Genomic DNA, 22,968 nt, shown 5'->3' with positions numbered 1-22,968 from the left:
AGATTCTGTCTCACACAGTTGAAGTGTACCTACGATAAAAAATACAGACCTCTCCAATTTATGTAGGGGGGAAAACTTGCAAAATCGGAAGTATCAAATACTTATGTTACTCACTGTAGACATGAGCATAATGCTGTTAATTCAGTTAAAGTCATAGTGTTAAAGAAGTTAGTGTTAGAGAACTTACCTGAGAAGCAACTGTGGCGCCCCTGAGACTTCAGTCGCCACAGAGGTACTGCAACTCCTCCTGAGGTGTGGTACTCCACCATCCAGGTAAGGTGGAGACTCCTGACCACACTCCAACACCTGCACCCCCACACCACAAAGTAGTGTAGCAAAGCACCTTCGGCGGCTCCCTGCCTGGAGTATAGCAAAGCACCCATTGGTGGCTCCCTGCTTGGAACACAAAACGTGCTGGGAGGCGGGTGGAGTTAGTGTATATATATTACAAGAGCGGGAAGTTTTAGGGTCTTTGGGTAGTCTGAGTCAGAGAGTGAGGAGCCAGCCAGCAAGCGTGGCTGAATGGATCCCTAGAGAGAGGGTTGGATGGATGGAAGTGCTGCAGCAGATCCCAGTGACCTGGGTCTGCTGGCACAGGAAAGGAAGAGAGAGAGAGAGCAACAAAGACCGAAAGCCTAATTCTCCATAAGAAGGAAAGATTAGTTCGGAGCGTAAGGAGAAAAGAGAACAGAGGACCTGGGTTAGAGGAGAACCCTTCCTAGAAGTTCTAAGCGCAAGGCCGAGGCTCGGTCCCCGAGGTTGTACGGATACTAATTGTCCTGCAGCAGACACAGGAGGAATAGAAGTAGTGACTACTTTATTCCCACACAAGATTTGGGGGCACAACAGCAACAGAATAGTGAGCCGGGACTTAGTAGCAAGGAGTCCCCGAGGCAGGCTACATCTGTCTGCCGTACAAGTAGAGTTCATAGGAACATCTGACAGGAGGCACTCCAGTGTAACTCAGTACTGAGAGTACTTCATTCTTAGGCGCTATAAGAGGAGTTGTTCAGAGAAGGCACATGTTGGCGGAGTGTTGGAAAGGAGTGCTTCATCGGGCCTGGAGGCTGACTGAGTCCCTGACCCGGAGGACATGGCACGGAAGCGGGCACCTGTTTGCACAACGGACTGTAAGTAAAGCTTTGGAACTACATGCCCTGGTGTCCTCCACTTATTCTTGCACCAACACATTCAGCACGGCTACATTTTGGTGCCATCCACTACACTGTCGGCGCCTGTCCCTTGCCTCTTCATCTACTACACTGCCCTGGGACTACAGCTCCACCTGTGGGGAGCTTCAACATCTTTGCTGCACCACACCATCAGTCCCAGAGGATCTGCATGCAGCGTCGGCTTAACACCTCCCTTGCTGAACACCACAGGTGGCGTCACGAATCATCAATAGACTTTACCCCCCTTTTTACAATGGAGCCCAGAGCCACGGGCCGGGTCACAGCTACTGTGACATCCCCAAATTGAGATCAATGGGCCCGGTACCGAGTACCCCATTGCCCTGGTGACTGAGGGCGCTCCAGAAAACTTGGCGTCACGAACAGGATGACGAGACCCGATGCCATCGGGTTCTGTGTGCCTGATATTTGCTGGACTTAAAACTTTTGGAAATGTGCAGAAGACCTAATTTAATAGACTGTAAAATGAACGCTAAAAATGGCCGCCAGCATGGTGAAGGGCATGACAATATGGGTGGTCCTAAGAAAAGAGCGTGGACTGTCCTGGGCCTCCCCTGTCTAAACTTCTATGCGACAGCAACATGGTCCACCCCCCGAGAGGTTCGTATACTGGCTTGGTATGGAGGAGTTGGAAGAAGACACCGCCCCCAGAAGGAGGAACGGAAGCCAGTGGCGGGAAAAGAGCCGAGGCAGGAAGAAGAACGCCAGAACGCCATATTGGAAGGAGAAGGGAGGAGGCCTGCAGAGCGCGAGGAGGTTGAGCTGAATCTCCCCAGCGCAATGGCTGAAGGCTCCGACCCGGCTTTCAGGATGACCCGCCAGCAGCTGGAGGACGAGATTGCCCAGCTCACGCACCGTCTATGGTTGAGGCAGGAAGCCTTATGGGCCTTGAATCTACAGTGCACCCAAGAGGGGCCTACACCCGCGGTACCCATATCACCGGTACCCGCCACCGCTACACCGGAGCTCCCCCAGGAAGACCCTGTAGCGCCTGAGACTGCTGCAATGTCACCGGCAGCATCTATCGTCATCTCTCCGTTGCCACCGCTGAGTGAAGCTTAGGGAGCTGGAGTGGAGGAAGAGGAGCTCTCATCTGGACCTACCATGGCCGCGCAGATCCCACCGCAAACCGGGAACCGCCAGTTGTGCCACCACTGTCTCCGATAGCTACCCGGACAGCCACCACTACCACGAGGGCCCGCACCGTGCTTGCACCAGACCTGAGACCGCACCACCAGGAGGCACCAGGTATGGATGCTGGCCCTCCCAATGGGCTACCCCCTGAATTCTCATTGTCGGAGGCTGGCCTGCTGGAGCTTGAAATGGGGGTTGGAAGAGTCATCCGGGGGCACTAGGCTGATGGAGATGGGGAGGTGGAAGAAATCCCTGCTGAGAAGGGTACGGTTGGAGCAGGCGCGCACTATCCGACACCTTCAGGCCTTGGAAGGGCCTAGGCAGCTTGGGGATGTTGAAGTGCATCATGGGTTCCCTTGGCCGCAGCTGCAAAACTTCCATGTAGCTTCCTACCAACGCCAACAGGCCGTGGCATCACTAGATGTTAGGCTAAGGACCAGAGCAGCAGTATCACCCGCAAATGCGGAACCGTATCCATTGGTACCAGCTGCCACTCCCACTGAATTACTGGTAGTAGAGACGTCGCCAGCAACCGTTGATATCACCACCCCTACTGTACCCCAGGCAGCAGCCATGCCAGATGAAGACACCCAGAGCATCTCCCCTGGAAGCAGCCCAAGCAACCAGCTTCCAGTACCCCAGGAGGGGCCCACCAACATTAAGTAGAATATGAATAACTAACTTTGCTAACCAGGAGGGTATTTGCACCTTTGTGCCTGTTTTTATATTTTTGGTTATCATGTTTTTGTTTTTTCTTGTTTTTCTCAGTTGTTGCCCAGTTTTATTAGTAGCCTTTACACTTGAACTGTGGAGATCATGGACGCTGAGTGATCCACAACTGTAATTGTAAATAGTTTGCACCTCTTTAGGTGCTTTCTCTTGGTTTTACATAGGAACCTTTCCTTGGAATAAGGACTACCTTGTGATAAGGACATTTCCAGACACGTTGGCCGGACCAGTGTCTACCATTGCACTTATTAGGCTACTTTCACACTTGCGTTTTTTTGTGGTGCGTTTTTTGCGCACACAAACGCATGAAAAAAAGCATACAAACGCTGCGTTTTTTTCAAGCATTTTTATGCACATGCAGGAAAAAAACGCAACGTTTGTATGCGTTTGTATGCGTTTTTAGTGCGTTTGCGTTTTTTTGCACATTGTTTGTCCTCACCCAAAAAAAATCTAGATAACAATCTTGCAACACACACGACTAATGGGATGTCAGTGGCGGTGTGGTATGTTAATATATAGACCCTGTCTACAGTATTCTTCACATTTGCTTGATTTTTCTCGTGTCAACATGGATCTGCGCTGGAAGAGTTTTTACTTCAACTTGGATTTGGACATCGCGATGGCTAGGGCATATGCAGTTGCTTGCCATAAACAAAGGAAGAGAGAGAGACAGCGAAGACGGCAGCGGCGGCGTATGTGGATACATCCGATTGTTGAACTCCGGGAGAGCCGTGGGGCATACCACACCCTCTACAGTGAGCTACAGGCAAACCCGGAGAAATTTACAGATTATATCCGGATGTCCCAAGAAAGCTTCAGGGTTTTGCTTGCTCGTGTCCAAGAATCCATCCGGAGACAGGACACACAGCTCCGTCGTGCGATTTCTCCTGAGGAACGGCTCCTGGTGACATTACGGTACGTAATATTTAAAAACCAAGGGGTGGGGTGATGTTTTTTTTTTTTACATGTACTATTCAAAACCTGGGCTAATTATTTTTCGTGAATGTACTAATTTTTTATTTTATAGTTTTAAAAAACCATATACAGAAATATTAGTTTTACTTCTTTCTCTGTTTCGCAGATTCCTGGCGACTGGAGAGACCCTATCTTCACTACACTTCCAGTACCGTATTGGAATCACTACCTTGTCTGGAATTGTTGCGGACACCTGCTGGGCTCTCTGGAACGTTCTTTGTCCCGAATTTATGCCCCTGCCCACCGCTGAAAAGTGGATGGAAATTGCTGACAAATTCTGGACAGTCTGCAATTTCCCCAACTGTTTGGGAGCTGTTGATGGTAAACACATACGGATCATCAAACCCAAAAGAACTGGATCTGAGTACTATAATTACAAAAAGTACTTTTCAATAGTACTCATGGCCATTGCGGATACCGGTTGTATGTTTGTAGCAGTGGACATTGGGGCATTTGGCCGTGGTAATGACTCCCAGGCTTTTAAAAACTCAGACATGGGCCGGAGGTTGTAGGGCAACCAATTTAATTTCCCTATGCCACGGCCTCTTCCCCACACCGAAGCTCCGCCACTGCCCTTTGTAATAGTTGGGGATGAGGCTTTTCAAATGTGCGGAAACCTACTGAAATCCTACTCCAGCCGTGACTTGGACGAAAACAAAAAAATCTTTAATTACAGGCTGACCAGGGCCAGAAGAACTGTAGAGTGTGCTTTTGGGATTCTTGTATCCAGATGGCGAATTCTCGGCACAGCCATTAGTCTTAAACTTGAAACAGTGGATGAGGTGGTGAAGGCATGTGTGGTTCTACATCATTTTGTGATGGCTAAAGAGCACCCGACCTTTGAACTCGATGATGCTGCTCCTAACCCATTGCCTGAATTCACTCAGCACCCTCTCAGGTCATCCGTTGAAGTTGGCCAAATGAGGGACCAATTTGCGGCCTACTTTATCTCTGATGTAGGACGGGTGCACTGGCAAGATGAAATGGTGTAAAAATGTTTTCGTGTGTGTATGTTAATAAAAAACCTGTTTTGATACCAGTACCGAGTGCACTATGTTTTTTACACTACAATAAAATAAAAAACTTCCCATGTATACCTGTGAATTCATGATGTTCTCACACCTGGGCAGGTAAATGCACATATGAGTTAAACTGCAGCATCGCTAGTCTGCGTGAAATATATTGGTACGTAAGCAACGCTGCAGGTTAAATATGATATGTGTATTAACCAGGCCATGATTGATAAATAGATTAGAGTTGAGCGACTTTGGTAGGATCGGTTTTCATTAAAACCAATTTCATTTCAAATGAAACTGGTCCGACTAGTGGAAAAAAAGTCAGAGTTTCGTTCAAAACCCGACCCCAATGCAAGTCAATGGGGAATAAAAGTCTGCATTGAGTGGATGAATGTAATCCGCTCAATGCCGACTTTTATTTCCCATTAACTAACATTGTGGTAGGGTTTCAAACGAAACTCGACTTTTTTTTGCCCGAGTTTCACCAGTTAGTGTTTCATGAAACCAGATCCTAGTCGGTCAACTCTAGTTAGTATACTAGGACTTGGTATTTAACATATGACGTGTATTTTACCTATCAGTGGATTCAACACACACGTAATAAGAGTATGTTGTTAATTACAAGGTATATCAATAATCCCCCTTGCCTAGTATCACAATAAGTGAAATGAGGATGGTAAAAACAGCCAATCCTCAAAACACTTTTTATGACACCTTGCAAAGTTTAAGGCGCATTGTGTGTACGGCGCAGTGTGTGTAGGCGGCGCCAAAGACATTAATCAAACTTTGTTATGGTGAACCAGAAATTTAAATTTATTTTTAAACAAAAAAATATAAAAAACTTTATTTTTTTCTGCGTTTGGGGTCAGATGGTTGCAAGTTGGGGGTGTGCAGTGAAGATGAACAGCTTATAGTCGATGAAGGTGTTCTAGTGGAAGGGGCAACAAAACTTGTGGGGGAAGGGAGTCCAGTTATGGGAATGGAACTAGACACACTAGGAGGAGAGGACAGAGGTTCAGCTACAGTGGTCCTAACTGCTTGTCTCCTTAAACTGGCCTGCCTGGACCTACTTGGGCCCAATGCCCGCCTTGATTGTTGGCGCCGCCTGGAACTTTGGGCAAATAAGGAATGTGGGTCCCCAGTCTGCTGCTGTGGCTGCTGCTGTGCATGCTGCTGCTGCTGTGGCTGCTGCTGCTGATGCTCTGTGGTGGCGGTGGCAGTGCTCGTCCTTGCAGGAGGACTGGTGGCGGCAGTGATGGTCCAGGTTTGCGGAGTGGTGGTGGCAGGGCTACTACATGTTGTAGTGTTTGCGGCAGGGCTGTTCCACGTTTGAGGAGTGGTTATTGTGGCTGTGCTCCAAGCATGCTTGGGGGTGGTGGTGGTGCTCCAGACAGGAGCAGCGCTTGCCATGGTGGTGTCGGTCAAGTGACCAGCAGCACTCAGACTTGTGGTGGTGTAATGGTGGGTGTCCTGGCTTTGAATAGAGGTGTCCATGCAGTGGTATGCAGCACAAGTCGGTAGTGAGGTGAAGCGAGTCAATGGTGGCACAGTTGGAAATGACACCACTGACTGCTGCCCGTACCGATTATGCTGCATAGCCTGCAAGAAAGCATTGTTGCAGGCCTGCAGCACACTCAGCTGTTGCTCAGGACTAAGGTGTTCTGCCATGCCCTTTTCAATCTTACTAAAAAAATGGTGCGCTGGTCTGTTGAGGTCGGCCTCCAGACGGTCAAGGCGCTGTTCGACAGACTGGGAGAGGTGTTCCATGTGGTTAAAACCACGTTCCATGAGTGAAAAACGCTTTCCACTCTGTCTGACAGCGACTTGAGGCTAGCATTAAAGGCCTCGCTCAAGTGCATAAACTCGGGCAAGACATTCCTGTCCAAGGCCCTCTGCTGCTGGCGGGTAATGCCCGCATAACCAGTGTCAGAGACCTGGGACAGGGAAACACCTGATGGACCAGCTTCCTGGTCACCAGCTGTCTGTGTGGCTGACCTGCAAGGTGCTTCCTGGCTGTCGGATGGCTGGGACGGGTCAGAGTACGTCTGATGAAGGACCGCTCCAGGGCCAGGTTGCAGGGTGCTGCTCCAGGTGCTGTGGAAGAAAGGAAAATCATTACTATCATGCCTTTACAAGAAGCATCAGCTGTGGATTAGAAAAACACAGATTAATAAAAATAAAAACCAAAAAATTATAATACTTACGATCTGGTGGCAAGGACCGGTCTTAGGAACTGCAACGCTTGATAGTACCGGTATCTTGTTCTTGTCCTTGACGCAGAACCACTGCGAACCAGGCCCTCAGCACGAACATCACTGCTGAAGCGGTCCTTGATCGAGCGCCAACGTGTTCAGACTTTGTCCACTGTTGGAAAAACAAACAAACAACATTTAACAATTGTGTTTGATGCCCAACATATGCTATCACTAAACCCAACAGTGCCATCATGAACAAGAGTCAATGCGGCACAATACAGCAATACAATACCCAAAGCAGTCACTGTTGAGCCAGATGACACTGTTGGGTTTCCTGCTAGAATATATCAAGCATGAAACCCAACAGTGCAATCAAGGACAATAGTCACTGCGGCACAAGACAGCAATACAATACCCAAAGCAGTCACTGTTGAGCCAGATGACACTGTTGGGTTTCCTGCTAGAATATATCTAGCACGAAACCCAACAGTGCCATCAAGGACAATAGTCACTGCGGCACAAGACAGCAATACAATACCCAAAGCAGTCACTGTTGAGCCAGATTACACTGTTGGGTTTCCTGCTAGAATATATCTAGCACGAAACCCAACAGTGCCATCAAGGACAATAGTCACTGCGGCGCAAGACAGCAATTCAATACCCAAAGCAGTCACTGTTGAGCCAGATGACACTGTTGGGTTTCCTGCTAGAATATATCTAGCATGAAACCCAACAGTGCAATCAAGGACAATAGTCACTGCGGCACAAGACAGCAATACAATACCCAAAGCAGTCACTGTTGAGCCAGATGACACTGTTGGGTTTCCTGCTAGAATATATCTAGCATGAAACCCAACAGTGCCATCAAGGACAATAGTCACTGCGGCACAAGACAGCAATACAATACCCAAAGCAGTCACTGTTGAGCCAGATTACACTGTTGGGTTTCCTGCTAGAATATATCTAGCACGAAACCCAACAGTGCCATCAAGGACAATAGTCACTGCGGCGCAAGACAGCAATACAATACCCAAAGCAGTCACTGTTGAGCCAGATGACACTGTTGGGTTTCCTGCTAGAATATATCTAGCATGAAACCCAACAGTGCCATCAAGGACAATAGTCACTGTGGCACAAGACAGCAATACAATACCCAAAGCAGTCACTGTTGAGCCAGATGACACTGTTGGGTTTCCTGCTGGAATATATCTAGCATGAAACCCAACAGTGCTATCAAGGACAATAGTCACTGTGGCATAACAGAGCAGGGAAATACTTACTAAACGCCTTTTTGGAGGATGCAGTGGCGCTGTCCCAGCCATCCATCAATGCTACGGCCACCTCATTCCATAGCCGCCAGGTCACCACACTGTCCTTGTACAACCGGTCACGGCTGTTCCACAACGGGGCACGCTCCTGGACCAGGCGGATAAGGTGCTCATTATCCAGGTAGACGTCTTCATCCCCTTGTGGAACCTAGACAAAACACTTCCATTAGAATATTTGAATTTTGTGTGAATAAACAGTTACAAAAAAATCCATAAAAGAGGAAATATAGAAGATAAATAATAAAGAACATTACAAATCAGTTGATACTTACATTCCGTATCACCACCGGGACTTGGCTTGGCTGCTCATGCCGTTCGCCCTCACTAGTCGCGTCCGCTGAAGATGGTGATGTCTGAAAAAACCCAACAAATGTTAGAGATTTTGAGAAGCAGCAGATATACTTACCAAATGCACGAAAATAATCACCTCACGGTCTGCTTGCGCCAGTTCCTGCCGGGATGGTGAATATTCCGATTCCGAAGACATACTGCATGTAAAAATAATACAAAGCATTAGTATATATACAATTTAAAAGGACAGGCATACATTTTTTTAGATGTAATAATACTCACATTCTTGCCGCTGAAGCTGGAATTGAAAATGGGGTCTTTTGCAGTCTTTCTGCTCTCCAGGCTGTCTCTATAGTTATGGTACAGTGCTGGCAAACACCTCCTTTTATATAGACATAAAGTTTTTTTAGGTGGGGATTTTTATAACTAGTCTAACCAATGGACACCAAAAAAACGCATGCGCAAAAAAACACATAGATGCGCATGCCAATGCGCATGTATGCGCACCCATAGACCATAATGGTAATTTTTGTGCAAAACGTGCTCATACGTGTGCATGCGTTTTTTAAGCGATTGGGTGGACCAAAAAATGCAACATGTAGCATCTGGAAAGTAAGGACGCACACCATAAAAAAACGCAGCGCACGAAAAACGCATACGTGCACATGCCGACGCGCACATATGCGCACCCATGTTAAATATAGGGGAAAAAACGTATGTGCACGTATGCTCAAAAACGCTGCGCAAAAAAACGCAAATGGGAAACCAGCCTAAATAATGCTTAATATTTTTGACTAGAAACTAGCTAGTGATAGTACAGTATGTAATAAAAGAAGTAGTGCCAGATTTTATAGAGTTTCATTGAGAAAGAAATAATGTGTTACATTGTTTGAATAAAGATTGTATAAAGATATGCGGATGATGAACCAGATTCCAGTAGTTGTCACTTAAGGGTAAGAAGAAGAAAAGTAGAAAATGTGAAAGATGACAGAAAGGAAATGTGTTGCTAGAAAATGTGTTACTTGAATTGGTAGTGAGTTTGCTTTTATAGCACTTTAAATTAGGTAGCATAGCTTTGAATTTAGATTGATAGTTAAAATTTGCAACGTTCAAGAAACTGTGCCTCTCATATTGAGAAAATTAAAGTAGATAAGAACTGTTTATTTTGCATTACAAAATTTTGTATGTTCCTGTATTGTCAAATTTGTTTACCTTGCAGCCCGCGGACATGCTGTGTTTAGCGGGGGGGTATGTGGCGCCCCTGAGGCTTCAGTCGCCACAGAGGTACTGCACCTCCTCCTGAGGTGTGGTACCCCACCATCCAGGTAAGGTGGAGACTCCTAACCACACTGCAACACCTGCACCCCCACACAACAAAGTAGTGTAGCAAAGCACCTTCGGAAGCTCTCTGCTTGGAGTATAGTAAAGCACCCATTGGTGGCTCCCTGCTTTGAACACGAAACGTGCTGGGAGGCGGGTGGAGTTAGTATATATATTACAAGAGCGGGAAGTTTTAGGGTCTTTGGGTAGTCTGAGTCAGAGTGAGGAGCCTGCCAGCGAGCGTGGCTGAGTGGATCCCTAGAGAGAGGGATGGATAGATTGAAGTGCTGCAGCAGATCCCAGTGACCTGGGTCTGCCGGCACAGGAAAGGAAGAGAGAGAGAGAGCGACAAAGACCGAAAGTCTAATTCTCCATAAGAAGGAAAGATTAGTTCGGAACGTGAGGAGAAAAGAGAACAGAGGACCTGGGTTAGAGGAGAACCCTTCCTAGAAGTTCTAAGCGCAAGGCCGGGGCCCGGTCCCCGAGGTTGTACGGATACTAATGGTCCTGCAGCAGACACCGGAGGAATAGAAGTAGTGACCACTTTATTCCCACACAAGATTTGGGGGCACAACAGCAACAGAATAGTGAGCCGGGACTTAGTAGCAAGGAGTCCCCGAAGCAGGCTACAGCTGTCTGCCGTACAAGTAGAGTTCATAGGAACATCTGACAGGAGGCACTCCAGTGTAACTCAGTACTGAGAGTACTTCATTCTTAGGCGCTATAAGAGGAGACGTTCAGAGAAGGCACATGTTGGCGGAGTGTTGGAAAGGAGTGCTTCATCGGGCCTGGAGGTTGACTGAGTCCCTGACCCGGAGGACACGGCACGGAAGCGGGCACCTGTTTGCACAACAGACTGTGAGTAAAGCTTTGGAACTACATGCCCTGGTGTCCTCCACTTATTCCTGCACCAACACATTCAGCACGACTACATTTCGGTGCCATCCACTACACTGTCGGCGCCTGTCCCTTGCCTCTTCATCTACTACACTGCCCTGGGACTACAGCTCCACCTGTGGGGAGCGTCAACATCTTTGCTGCACCACACCATCAGTCCCAGAGGATCTGCATGCAACGTCGGCATAACACCTCTCTTGCCGTACACCACAGGTGGCGTCACGAATCATCAATAGACTTTACCCCCCTTTTTACAATGGAGCCCAGGGCCACGGGCCGGGTCACAGCTGCCGTGACATCCCCTCATTGAGATCAACGGGCCCGGTACCGAGTACCCCATTGCCCTGGTGACTGAGGGCGCTCCAGAAAACCATGTTCTGTTAAACCTTCAAGTGTGAAAGATGACCATGCTGAGTGTTGGTATGGGATTTCTGGATATTCGCTAATCGTTGCGACACAGTAAGGAGATCCAGGGCATCCATTCCTTACACAAGTGGCTAGTGCTTCTTTGGAGTTGGTTGAAAAACATTGATTTTTTTTGATGTGTGCTTTTAGCTTTGGGTGTTCTTATATGTTGGATGCATCAGTGGCGCACCCCAATTAAAATCTTTTTTTTTTTTTTTTGGTGGCTCCATTCTCTATTTGGTGTTTGCACAGAACAAAATGACTGAAGAACAGAATTCCAGAGGGTGAATTACTATACTGCATGGGTGTAGTTCAGGTAGTAATGTGTAAGAGATAGAGATGACCTACCTCTCTTACCTATAAACTGGTAATGTACTGTACAGATCAGACACGTGACTGCTGGGAGATTTCCGAAATTTCACTTTTCACTCATGTCACTAATAACTGATGGCACAATACATTAGTATTATAAACCAGAAAGTACAATGCAAATAAGGCTTGGATATAAAACATTTAATCACAAAAAGTAAGATAAACTTTACAGATTATTTGGGGCAAATGGCAGAAGTAGAAAATCATATTGCTCAGCAGCTCTTTCTACAGCCAGCGAGGGTGAAGAAACGATTGTCAAGAGACACCTGATTTTAGGTCTTCTTGCACGCTTCTTTTTCCTGTTCAATAGCTGTAAATGTAAAAAACAATATATTAGAGGTTTAGTAAAATACAAATAGGACACAATCTCTTATGTTTGGTGTCCAGTAATACATATTACAACACAATGTAAGTAAAAGGCTATGGATTATTTTATTGGTAAGCAAAATAGATAGGCCAACATTCACAATCACCGGATTATTAACAGAGACCAGTAAAATCTTTATCTCCAGCCTTCATATGTTCAGGACATTGGCGTAAACACTCCACGGTAAACACATCTTTATATGCCCAACAAATCACACAGGAGAGGATGAAAGAAACGAATCCGACAAGCTTCTGGTAGTCCTGGTTGTGCCTAATGAAAAGATTGCCAGGCCACTACAAAGGATACAAACACCCCTCAGGTCCAGCACTAGGCGTACAAGGCTGTCCCCATCTGAGACATTTCCAGCTGTCTCAGACAGGAAGGTAAGTATAAAAATTATTCCTTTATTTCTTTTGTTAAAACTACATATTGCAGGCAATGGATACCTCAGTGGATAGTAAAACATTTGACGCGTTTCAACTTAAGTCTTGATCATGGATTTGTAATCCATGATTAAGACTCTTTTGAGTTGAAATGCGTCTGATTTTTTACTATCGACTGGGGTATCCACTGCCTGTAATATATTCTTTTAACAAAAGAAATAAAGGAATAATTTTTATACTTACCTTCCTGCTTGAGATCGCTGGAGATTACTGTGTATTTGGACTTGTATCCACCAGGCCAGTGCAGCTCCGTGCGACGGTGTGGATCCTGCTGCCAAAGGATGCCAAGGGGAGCTGAACATTTTTTTCAGATCTGAGACATTTACGGCATATTCTCATATTGCTAAAAATGTTTAGTCTATGGTCCCCCATGAAGCTCACTGCTGTGTGTTCCCCCATTGTCCATATAATGATTACAATCTGTAGTAAAATCAACATCAGAGTCCCACTGAATTTAGAGGGAATTTACAATGTGGACATCGCTGCAACACATCTGTCATATAGAACATATTCCTAAAAGGAAAACTTCTCGTAGTTTTTTAGTTTCCTCTATAAACACAGCACATTCGGGGGCTTTTCTGGTGGAAGAGAGATTTAGACCAATGTAGACAGTGAACTAAATTGAAGGGAGTCCGTCAGTAGGATCGGCCCTCCTGAAACGTCTATATGGGCATGCAGGTCATAGGAAGCTTAAGAACATGACACCTTGATATTTGCGATCTGATGTCTTATTCCAAAGAACTACACATATTTCTTATATGTAAATGAGTTGTCAAGATCTATGGGTCGGACACAGATCTCTCTGAAACTGCGCCTCCCGAGCTTTAGCTTCCATTTCACAGGAGCCACTACAATACAGCTGAGCTGTGAGAGCTGCAGCAAATGTGTTTGTAAGGAGACAGCTCTGCTGTTCTGTGTTAGTTTCGTGTTTCACACTTGCAACTCACCGTTTTCATTATTATAATCTCTGGGGGAGGATCCTCAGAGAGAGCTATATCCAGCCCAGAGATCTTAACAGCTCATTTACATATAATAAAAACATAGATTTCTCTGGAATAAGACATGGGATCACAGATATCGAGGTATCATTTTATTCAGCTGCATATGACCTGCGTTTCAATATACGGTAGATGGCTTAGGAGGGTGTATCTTACTGACAGATTGCTTTTAATGCCTTGCTATGTTTCCAAAAGTATGTGATCCAGCTTTGGCGGTGTTGAGAATCTCAACCAGTCTCATATTTTATATGATATAATTCTAAGTCATATATACTGTCATTCATGAGATTTGATATTAACTTCCAAAATTATTAAAAAAAAAAACTATATAACACGTCAACACAAATGGCTGTTTAATTCCAAAATACTGTTAGTCTTTGTCACAGTCTGCATCTCAAATCCTGTGAAGTAAGTAGCATGAAAAGGACACAGCAGATCACGGCATGGCAGAGATACTCACTTTCTTTAGAAGGAAGTGTATTCTTTTCCTCCGTGTTGGTTTTGCGGAGTTTTCGATGATCAAATTTCTCCACCTCTGACAGATCAGGTTTATCAGCCATTGTGACTATAAAGAAAACACATTTTATGTGGTGTGGTTTAGGATTGGCACTGTATGTGGAGATTTTGTAGCATCCAATAAAAAAGGACAAAACAGAAATATTTTGCTGCATGAGTTAGATTGCAGGCCTCAGGACAGACACTATGCTTGGGCACAGCCGCAGAGTTTCAGACTAGATTTCACTTTTGCACCTGGATAACTGAAAAATACAACATTTCTTCTCAGTTATGTTTTTCTTATTCCATTAAAAAAATAAAAGTAGTGAAAAAAATTCACCACAAGCGTCAGAGGTAAAACATTGAAAAAATTATCCATTTACTTCCCTGAAAAAGCAGATGCCATGCTTTGCATTTTGTTTCTACGAGAAAAGTAGATTCAGAAGAAATACATTTTATTGAGAAATTTGCCATTAGTTTAATGTCATGCAAATACAGTTGTGTGCAAAAGTTTACATACCCCAGCAGAATTTTTACTTTCTTGGCCTTTTATCAGAGAATGTGAATGATAATACCAAAGCTTTTTCTCCACTCATGGTTAGTGGTTGGGTGAAGCCATTTATTGTCAAACTACTGTGTTTTCTCTTTTTAAATCATAATGAACAACCCCAAACATCCAAATTACCCTGACTAAAAGTTTATATACTCCATTTCTTAATGCCTTGTATTGCCCCCTCTAACATCAATGACAGCTTGAAGTCTTTTATGGTAGTTGTGGATGAGGTTCTTTATTTTCTCATATGGTAAAGCTGCCCACTCTTCTTGACAAAAAGCCTCCAGTCCTGTAAATTCCTGGTCTGTCTAGCATGAACTGCATGCTTGAGATCTCCCCAGAGTGGCTCAATGATCTTAAGGTCAGGAGACTGAGATGGCCACTTCAGAACCTTCACTTTGTTCTGCTGTAGCCAAAGACAGGTCGACTTGACCTTGGGTTTCGATCGTTGTCATGTTGGAACTTCCAAGTACGTCCCATGCTCAGCTTCCAGGCTGATAATTGCAAATTTGCCTCCAGCATTTGCTGATTACATGCTGCATTCATCTTTACTTCAACTATGACCAAGTTTACTGTGCTTTTGTAGCTCGCATATCCCCAAACCATCAGCAATCCACCTCCGTGCTTTATAGTAGGAATGGTGTTCCTTTCATCATAGGCCTTTTTGACCTCTCTCCAAAGGTAACGTTTATGGTTGTGCCAAAAAGTTCAATTTTGGTCTCATCACACCAAATTACTTTTGTTCCAGAAGTTTTGAGGCTTGTATCGGTGCCGTTTTGCATATTGTAGGCAAGATACTGCATTTGCGCAGTAATGGCTTTCTTCTGGCGAATCGACCATGCAGCCCATTTTTCTTCAAGTTCTTCCTTATTGTGCACCTTGAAACAGCCACACCGCTAGTTTTCAGAGAGTTCAGTATTTCAGCTGATGATATTTGTGGGTTTTTCTTTGCATTCCGAACAATTTTCCTGGCAGTTGTGGACAAAATTTTTGTTGGTCTACGTGACCGTAGTTTTTTTTTGACAGAGTCCCTGATTTTCCATTTGTTAATGCCAGTCAGCAGCATTCAAACTGTGATTATCAATTCCTTGGATATCTTTTTGTATACCTTTCCTGTTTTATACAGTTCAACTACCTTTTCCCGTAGATCTGTTGACAATTCTTTTGCTTTCCCCATGACTCACAATATAGAAACATCAGTGGATGGATGAAAGGTGCAAGAGTCTGTCTGGATCCCAGAAACTCACTCAACTTTTTTGCACAGACACTGATTACAAGCAAACAGGTCACAGGTGAGGATGTTACTTTTAGTAGCCATTCAAACCCATTTGTTTCAACTTCTGTGCATGTTACCAGGCCAAAATCACCAGGGTATGTAAACTTTTGATCAGGGTCATTTGGATGTTTTGGGTTTCATAATGATTTAAAAAAAAGAAAACATAGTAGTTTGACAATAAATGGCTTCACTCAACCACTAACCATGAGTGGAGAAAAAGTTTTGGTGTTATCATTCATATTCTCTGAAAAAAGGCCAAGAAAGCAAAAATTCTGCCGAGGTAAGTAAACTTTTGAGCACAACTGTAAATAGCATAAAAACTTACACCTTAGTGGAAATATACAGAAACTGGCATCCTTCCCATGCTATATCAACTGAGACTGACGTCCTTCCCAACCTATATCCACTGAGACTGACGTCCTGCCTATGCTATATCCACTGAGACTGATGTCTTGCCCATGCTATATCCACTGAGGCTGGCTTCCTGCCCATGCTATAGTCACTGAGACTGGCTTCCTGCCCCTGCTATATCCACTGAGATTGGCATCTTTTCCATGCTATATTCAATGAGACAGACATCCAGCCCATGCTATATCTGATGAGATTGGTATCTTGCCCATGCTATATCCACTGAGACTGATGTCCTTCCCATGCTATATCCACTGAGACTGGCATCCTGCCCATGCTATGTCCATTGAGACTGACGTCCTGCCCATGCTATATCCACTGGGACTGATGTCCTGTCCAACCTATGTCCACAGGGACTGACGTCCTGCCCTTACTATATCCACAAAGACTGGTATTCTGCCCATGCTATATCCACAGAGACTGACATCCTGCCCATACTATATCCACAGAGACTGGTGTCCTGCCCAACCTATATCCACTGAGACTGACATCCTGCCCATGCTATATCCACTGAAACTGGCATCCTGTCCATGCTTTATCCATTGAGCCTGCTGTCCTGTCCAACCTATGTCCACAGGGACTGACATTCTGCCCTTACTATATCCACAGAGACTGGCGTTCTGCCCATGCAATATCCACAGAGACTGACATCCTGCCCATACTATATCCACAGAGACTGGCGTCCTGTCCATGCTATATCCACAGAGACTGGCGTCCTGCCCATGCTATATCCACAAAGACTGGCATCCTGCCCATCCTATATCCACTGAGACTGGCATCCTGCCCATGCTATATCCACTGAGACTGGCATCCTTCCCATGTTATATCCACTGAGACTGATGTCCTGCCCATGCTATATCCACTGGGACTGGCGTCCTGACCATGTTGTATCCTCTGGCAATGGCGCCCTGCCCATGCTATCTCCACTGACCCTGGCGTCTTGTCCATGCTATATCCACTGACCCTGTTGTCCTCCCCATGCTATATCCACTGAGTCGCTAAATGTCAGTAACGTTTGCACAACTTAGAGTTGTGCCAAAATTTTCTGACTTTTAAAAGTGTTTCACCAGAAATCTGTCAAAAATACTTTGATGACTGAAGAGTTTTCCAGGTAGAGATGCAGAGAGTCACTGCAAGATCAGTGTTAACACAAACAGAGGCCAGTTTAGTTTGGGTTATTAGCTCTCAGTTGTACTGACATTTAAAGCAGCAAGAAGCACATGTGTTTAATGACTATGTGAAATTAGCCCAAGGCTGTAACACTGCTTTATGCAACACTATGGGGCCGACTAATTAAGGCCAGTTTCACACTTCTGTTTTCGATCGAGAGAGAGAGAGAGAGAGAGAGAGAGAGAGAGAGAAAGACGTCTTTTCGACGCAGACAAAAAACGTTCCTAGGGACGGTTTTTTTCTGGCTGACGGACGCAAATTTTATGACGGATCCTTCGCACGACGGACCCAACAGAAGACCATCCGTCACAATCTGCCGCCAACACAAGTGTATGGGGAAAAAGACGGATCCGCCAGGCAAATCCGTCAGATCTATTTTTTTTCCCCAAACGGCGGATTGTGACTGATGCCTGAAAACGGAAGTGTGGAACAGGCAAGACGCGCAATGATGGGCGTGTTGGAGGACGAGGCACCAGATTCATTCAGAGGCTCATGTGTAAAAGCTATGATGATTCTGCCATAATGTATTTTGGGACAAGAACCAAGGTAGGCTCTTCTAGAATAAAACTGAAAGTCCATTCCATAGCATTTTTTACAACTAGAATTCTGCTTCAGACTGATGGACTTCAATCTTGTTCCAGCACAACCCATCAGGTGAGCAGAAACTGGTCAGGCAACTGCGACATTACATGAGAACACGCTCAAAAATGTGTTTCTGAGGAAGGTTGCAGGCTTCTTCTTTCCAATTGTGCTACATTTAATATTAAAAGGAGAGAATTTTGTTTTTAGAAATGTAGAGTACATGTTCAAGGTAACAGCTACAGAAGATTAGTGAGACATTACAGGAGAGTAGAGCGGTACTACGGGAGGGTAGCGGGGCACTATGGGGAGGGTAGCAGGGCACTATGAGAGATTAGCAAGGCACTATGGGAGATTAGTGGGGCAGTATGGGAGATTAGTAGGACGCTATGGGAGATTAGCGGGACATTATGAGAGGGTAGCGGGGCACTACGGGAGGGTAGAGGGGCACTACGGGAGGATAGCAGGGCACTACAGAAGGGTAGCAGGGCACTATGGGAGATTAGCAAGGCACTATGGGAGATTAGCAAGGCACTATGATAGATTAGCAGGACACTATGGGAAGGTAGCAGGGCACTATGGGAGATTAGCACAGCACTATGGGAGATTAGCGGGGTACTATGGGAGATTAGCGGGACACTACAGGAGGGTAGCGGGGCACTACGGGAGGGTAGCAGGGCACTATAGGAGATTAGCACGGCACTATGGCAGATTAGTGAGGTACTATGGGAGATAAGTATGGCACTATGGGAGGGTAGCGGGGCACTACCGGAGGGCAGTGAGGCACTACGGGAGATTAGCAGTGCACCATGGGAGATTAGTGGGGCATCATGGGAGATTAGCGGGGCACTGTGGAGGGGCAGCGGGGCACTATGGGAGGGTAGCAGTGCTCTATGGGGGGGTAGCAGAACACTACAGGAGGGTAGCAGAGCACTATGGGAGTTTAGCGGGGCACTATGGGAGGATAGCGGGGCACTACGTGAGGTAAGCCGGGCACTATTTGAGGTTAGCGGGGCACTACGGGAAGGGTAGTGGGCCATTACGGGAGGGTAGTGGGCCATTACGGGAGGGTAGCAGTGCACTATGGGATGATAGCGGGGCACAACGGGGGTAGCAGAGCACTATGGGAGATTAGTGGGGCACTATGGGAGGGTAGCAGGGCACTACAGGGGGTAGCAGAGCACTACTGGGGGGTAGTGGGGCACTATTTGAGGTTAGCCGGGCACTATTTTAGGTTAGCGGGGAATTATGGGGAGGGTAGCGGGGAATAACAGGAGGGTAGCGGGGCACTATGAGTGGATAGCGGGGCACTATGGGATGTAAGGGGAATATGGCACTATGGGATGTAAGCCGGGCACTACTTGAGGTTAGCGGGGGACTACGGGGAGATTAGCAGGGTACTACTGGACAGTAGCAGGGCACTATGGGGGATAGCGAGGCACTATGGGAGGTAAGCCGGGCACTATTTGAGGTTAACGGGGCACTGCTGTCAGGGCGCAGGACACTACAGGAGGGTATCAGGGCACTACTGGAGGGTAGCAGGACACTACGGGAGTGTAGCGAGGCATTATGGGAGAGTAGCAGGGTACTATGGGAGGTTAGCAGGGCACTATGGGAGGATAGCGGGGCACTATGGGAGGATAGCGGGGCACTATGGGAGATAAGCCGGGCACTATTTGAGGTTAGCAGGGCATTACTGGCAGGGTAGCAGGGCACTATGGGAGGATAGCAGGGAACTACTGGAGGGTAGCAGGGCTCTACTAGAGTGTATCTTGGCATTACGGCAGAGTAGCAGGGCACTACTGGAGGGTAGCAGGGCATTATGGGAGGGTAGCAGGACACTACGGTAGAGTGGCGGATCATTACAGGAGGGTAGCGGGCCATTATGAGAGGGTTACAAGGCATTACTGGAGGATAGCGTGGCACTATAGGAGGTAAGCCGGGCACTATTTAAGGTTAGTGGAGCATTAAGGGGAGGTAAGCTGGGCACTACTGGAGGGTAGCAGAGCATTAAGGGAGGGTAGCAGGGCACTGCGAGAGAGTAACGGAGCATTACGGGAGGGTAGCAGGGCATAACGGGAGGGTAATGGGGCACTACGGGAGGGTAGTGGGGAACATGGCTTCAGGCCAGTGTAGCAGTTGAGGAAGCAGTGTGCACACTGGTAACACCAGCTCTAACAAGGCGTGGCTCTTTTTAGGTTGTCTATGGAACCATAGATCTTTGCTATTTTAGTTATATGACTATTATATAGAACACCCGGATTCTAGCGGCACGCATGTGGGTTGTGGCGGGTCCCTGGCTCCGCTCATATTGACTGCTCTCTCACAGACCTTCGCGTACCTGGTATACACTCACTACGGATCATTGCTGATTGGAGTTAGATCCTGCATCTTTCTGTAGTATTTGATGTGGTGGCGTATTTTGTGTGTGAATCAGCTATCCACTCGACACCAGACTTTCTATGTCACTAACAGAACATTTCTATAAATACTCTGACATCCTTTTCAGTTTCGTGCACCTGTTTTCCTTATGCTGAGATACAATAGCTCTCTCAGGTATGCCGTAATCACACAGGTGCTTCTATGCATTGTGTCCTGGTGTCCCCTCTCCAAGTCTTTCTGCGGAACCCTTACTGTGTAATATTCTTGCCTTTTTATGATGCTTTTTCAATTCTTTAGCATAAAGTGTTATTTGATTTTGCCCAGCAGTCATGTACAATACAGTCCTGTGCAATATACATGTTTATATGAATGTGCTTATGGGCCGGCAACATATGGATTGTGGCAATAGGTGGCTAATTCTGTAGACCATGTGCTGGTAACAATGGATTGTGGCTAATTCTGTAGAACTGCCCTAAATGCAGTGATAAAATAACTTATCTGCAGCTTGTGTGGTGGCCGCGCTCTGCATATGTGACTGCAGGAATATTACTATTATTAGTGAGGGGTCAGTAAGGCACGTCCATCCGCAACACATCATTCTGTTCTTGGACACATTGAATTACTCATGGAATTCTGAAACCAGAATGTAAAAACCTGCAGAGACAGATCCAGAGGTATGTAGTGGCCGCACCCTGCTGCTCATGAGCCAAGTCACCGCTGGGAGAACGTGTGCTCCCTAATAAGCCGTCACTATGATTACACTACAATCTTAGAATCCAGTCGGTCCACTCTACAGCCTCCTCACTGAAGACATAATCCATCACATGAAGCTTCCAGTATAACCAGTTAATTACTCGTATACACTGCAAATTGCCCACTTTGCACCACAAACACAACATGTTCAAAAACTTACCAAGCTCCAGTCCTCGTGCCCAACCCAAAATGCAAAGGAGCGATGGGTGCTGGTGTTATATACAGAGGTGGATACACACCTCCCAATATTCATTGGCTACAAGTCACACACCCAGGTAAAGTCCGCCTTAATAATCGTCTGCTCCAGCCTCAGTCTTACTGTTACATTTCCAGCACAGAACATCAATGCAATCATTTCTCCCTGTTATCATCATCATATATCTCCATTATAACTACTAGGATCATACAATATATGCTGGATTTTCAGTAAAATGATTTACTCCTCTTAGTATTCTTACTACAATCACTATTTTGTGATATCATGTCTGTTATTAGCACCATCATGTACACTCTTACTAGTGTGGCTGGTATTATTGGCACAGTGGCTGGTACTGTGGGCACACTGACTGGTACTAAGGAAAAGAAAGAAAGAAAACAAAGAGAGAGAAAGAAAGGAGAGCGAGAGAGAAAGAAAGAACAGTGAAAGAACAGAGAGAAGAAAGAACAGAGAGAGAAAAAGAGGGGAAAGAAAGAACAGAGAGCGAAAGAAAGAACAGAGAGAGAGAAAGAAAGGAGAAAGAAAGAACAGAGAGAGAAAGAAAGAGGGAAAAGAAAGAAAGAAAGAAAGAAAGAGGGGAAAGAAAGAACAGAGAGAGAGAACAGATAGAAAGTAAGTACAGAGAGAGAAAGAGAAAAGAAGAACAGAGAGAAAAAAAAGAGGGGAAAGAACAGAGAGCGAAAGAAAGAACAGAGAGAGAGAAAAAGGGGAAAGAAAGAACAGAGAAAGAAAGAGGGGAAAGAAAAAAAGAAAGAACAGAGAGAGAGAAAGAAAGAGGGGAAAGAAAGAACAGAGAGAGAAGGAAAGAGGGGACAGAAAAAAATAACAGAGGGAGAGCAAAAGAAAGAGGGGAAAGAAAAAACAGGGAGAGATAGAAAGAGGAGAAAGAATGAAAGAACAGAGAGAGAAAGAAAGAAGTAAAGAAAGAAAGAGAAAGAACAGAGAGAAAAAGAGGGGAAAGAAATAGAAAGAAAGAGGAGAAAGAAAGAACAGAGAGAGAAAGAAAAAAGAAAGATTAGAGAGAGAAAGAAAGAACAGAGAGAGAGAGAAAGAAAGAGGAAAAGAAAGAACAGAGAGAGCGAAAGAAAGGGGAAAGAAAGAACAGAGAGAAAAAAAGAGGGAAAAGATAAAGAAAGAACAGAGAAAAAGAAAGAGAAAGAAAGAAAGAACAGAGAAAGAAAAGATAGAGAGGACAGAAAAAAGAACAGAGAGCGAGAAAGAGAGAAAAAGAGAAAGGAAGAACAGACAGAGAAAGAAAGAGGGGAAAGAAAGAACAGAGTGAGAAAGAAAGAGGGGACAGAAAAAAAGAACAGAGGGAGAGCAAAAGAAAGAGGGGAAAGAAAGAACAGAGAGAGAAAGAAAGAGGGGAAAGAAAGAAAGAACACATAGAGAGAAAGAAGTAAAGAAAGAGAGGAAAGAAAGAACAGAGAGAAAGAACAGAGAGAGAAAAAGAAAGACTAGAGAAACAAAGAACA

The 22,968-nt window shown here is 45.6% G+C and overlaps 2 protein-coding genes across 5 annotated transcripts; both read right to left on the bottom strand.

Annotated features, from left to right (window-relative positions):
• Positions 1-5,829: 5,829 nt before the first annotated feature.
• Positions 5,830-11,829, bottom strand: LOC141052671 (uncharacterized). Of its 4 annotated transcripts, none has more exons than XM_073549917.1 (6): positions 9,141-11,829; positions 8,995-9,055; positions 8,840-8,920; positions 8,520-8,715; positions 7,249-7,408; positions 5,830-7,138 (listed from the first exon to the last, which is right to left on the bottom strand). In XM_073549917.1, exon 6 carries the CDS (start codon positions 6,830-6,832, stop codon positions 5,888-5,890), a length of 945 nt encoding a protein of 314 aa, XP_073406018.1. In that variant the 5' UTR covers positions 6,833-7,138; positions 7,249-7,408; positions 8,520-8,715; positions 8,840-8,920; positions 8,995-9,055; positions 9,141-11,829; the 3' UTR covers positions 5,830-5,887. The 4 variants fall into 2 exon arrangements, with proteins under 4 accessions (XP_073406018.1, XP_073406020.1, XP_073406017.1 ...); XM_073549916.1 differs by having other exon boundaries at positions 8,995-11,829.
• A 149-nt stretch (positions 11,830-11,978) lies between these two features.
• Positions 11,979-21,522, bottom strand: LOC141052672 (thymosin beta-15A homolog). The gene is made up of 3 exons (XM_073549920.1): positions 21,437-21,522; positions 14,121-14,225; positions 11,979-12,162 (listed from the first exon to the last, which is right to left on the bottom strand). The coding sequence occupies exons 2-3, from the start codon at positions 14,218-14,220 to the stop codon at positions 12,125-12,127; spliced, it is 138 nt and encodes a 45-aa protein (XP_073406021.1). The 5' UTR covers positions 14,221-14,225; positions 21,437-21,522; the 3' UTR covers positions 11,979-12,124.
• Positions 21,523-22,968: the final 1,446 nt, after the last annotated feature.

Source organism: Dendrobates tinctorius, unplaced genomic scaffold (genome assembly GCF_039654945.1).
Source record: "Dendrobates tinctorius isolate UK_male_01 unplaced genomic scaffold, ASM3965494v1 ptg000162l, whole genome shotgun sequence".
Lineage (NCBI taxonomy): Eukaryota > Metazoa > Chordata > Amphibia > Anura > Dendrobatidae > Dendrobates > Dendrobates tinctorius.
This window is presented reverse-complemented; position numbering and strand designations above follow the sequence as displayed.

Coding starts and splice junctions, on each gene's coding strand:
- LOC141052671 (XM_073549916.1), bottom strand. CDS start 6,832: ATGGAACGTGGTTTTAACCACATGGAACACCTCTCCCAGTCTGTCGAA.
- LOC141052672 (XM_073549920.1), bottom strand. CDS start 14,220: ATGGCTGATAAACCTGATCTGTCAGAGGTGGAGAAATTTGATCATCGA. Junction 12,163..14,120: donor TACACTTCCTTCTAAAGAAA/GTGAGTATCTCT, acceptor TTACATTTACAG/CTATTGAACAGGAAAAAGAA.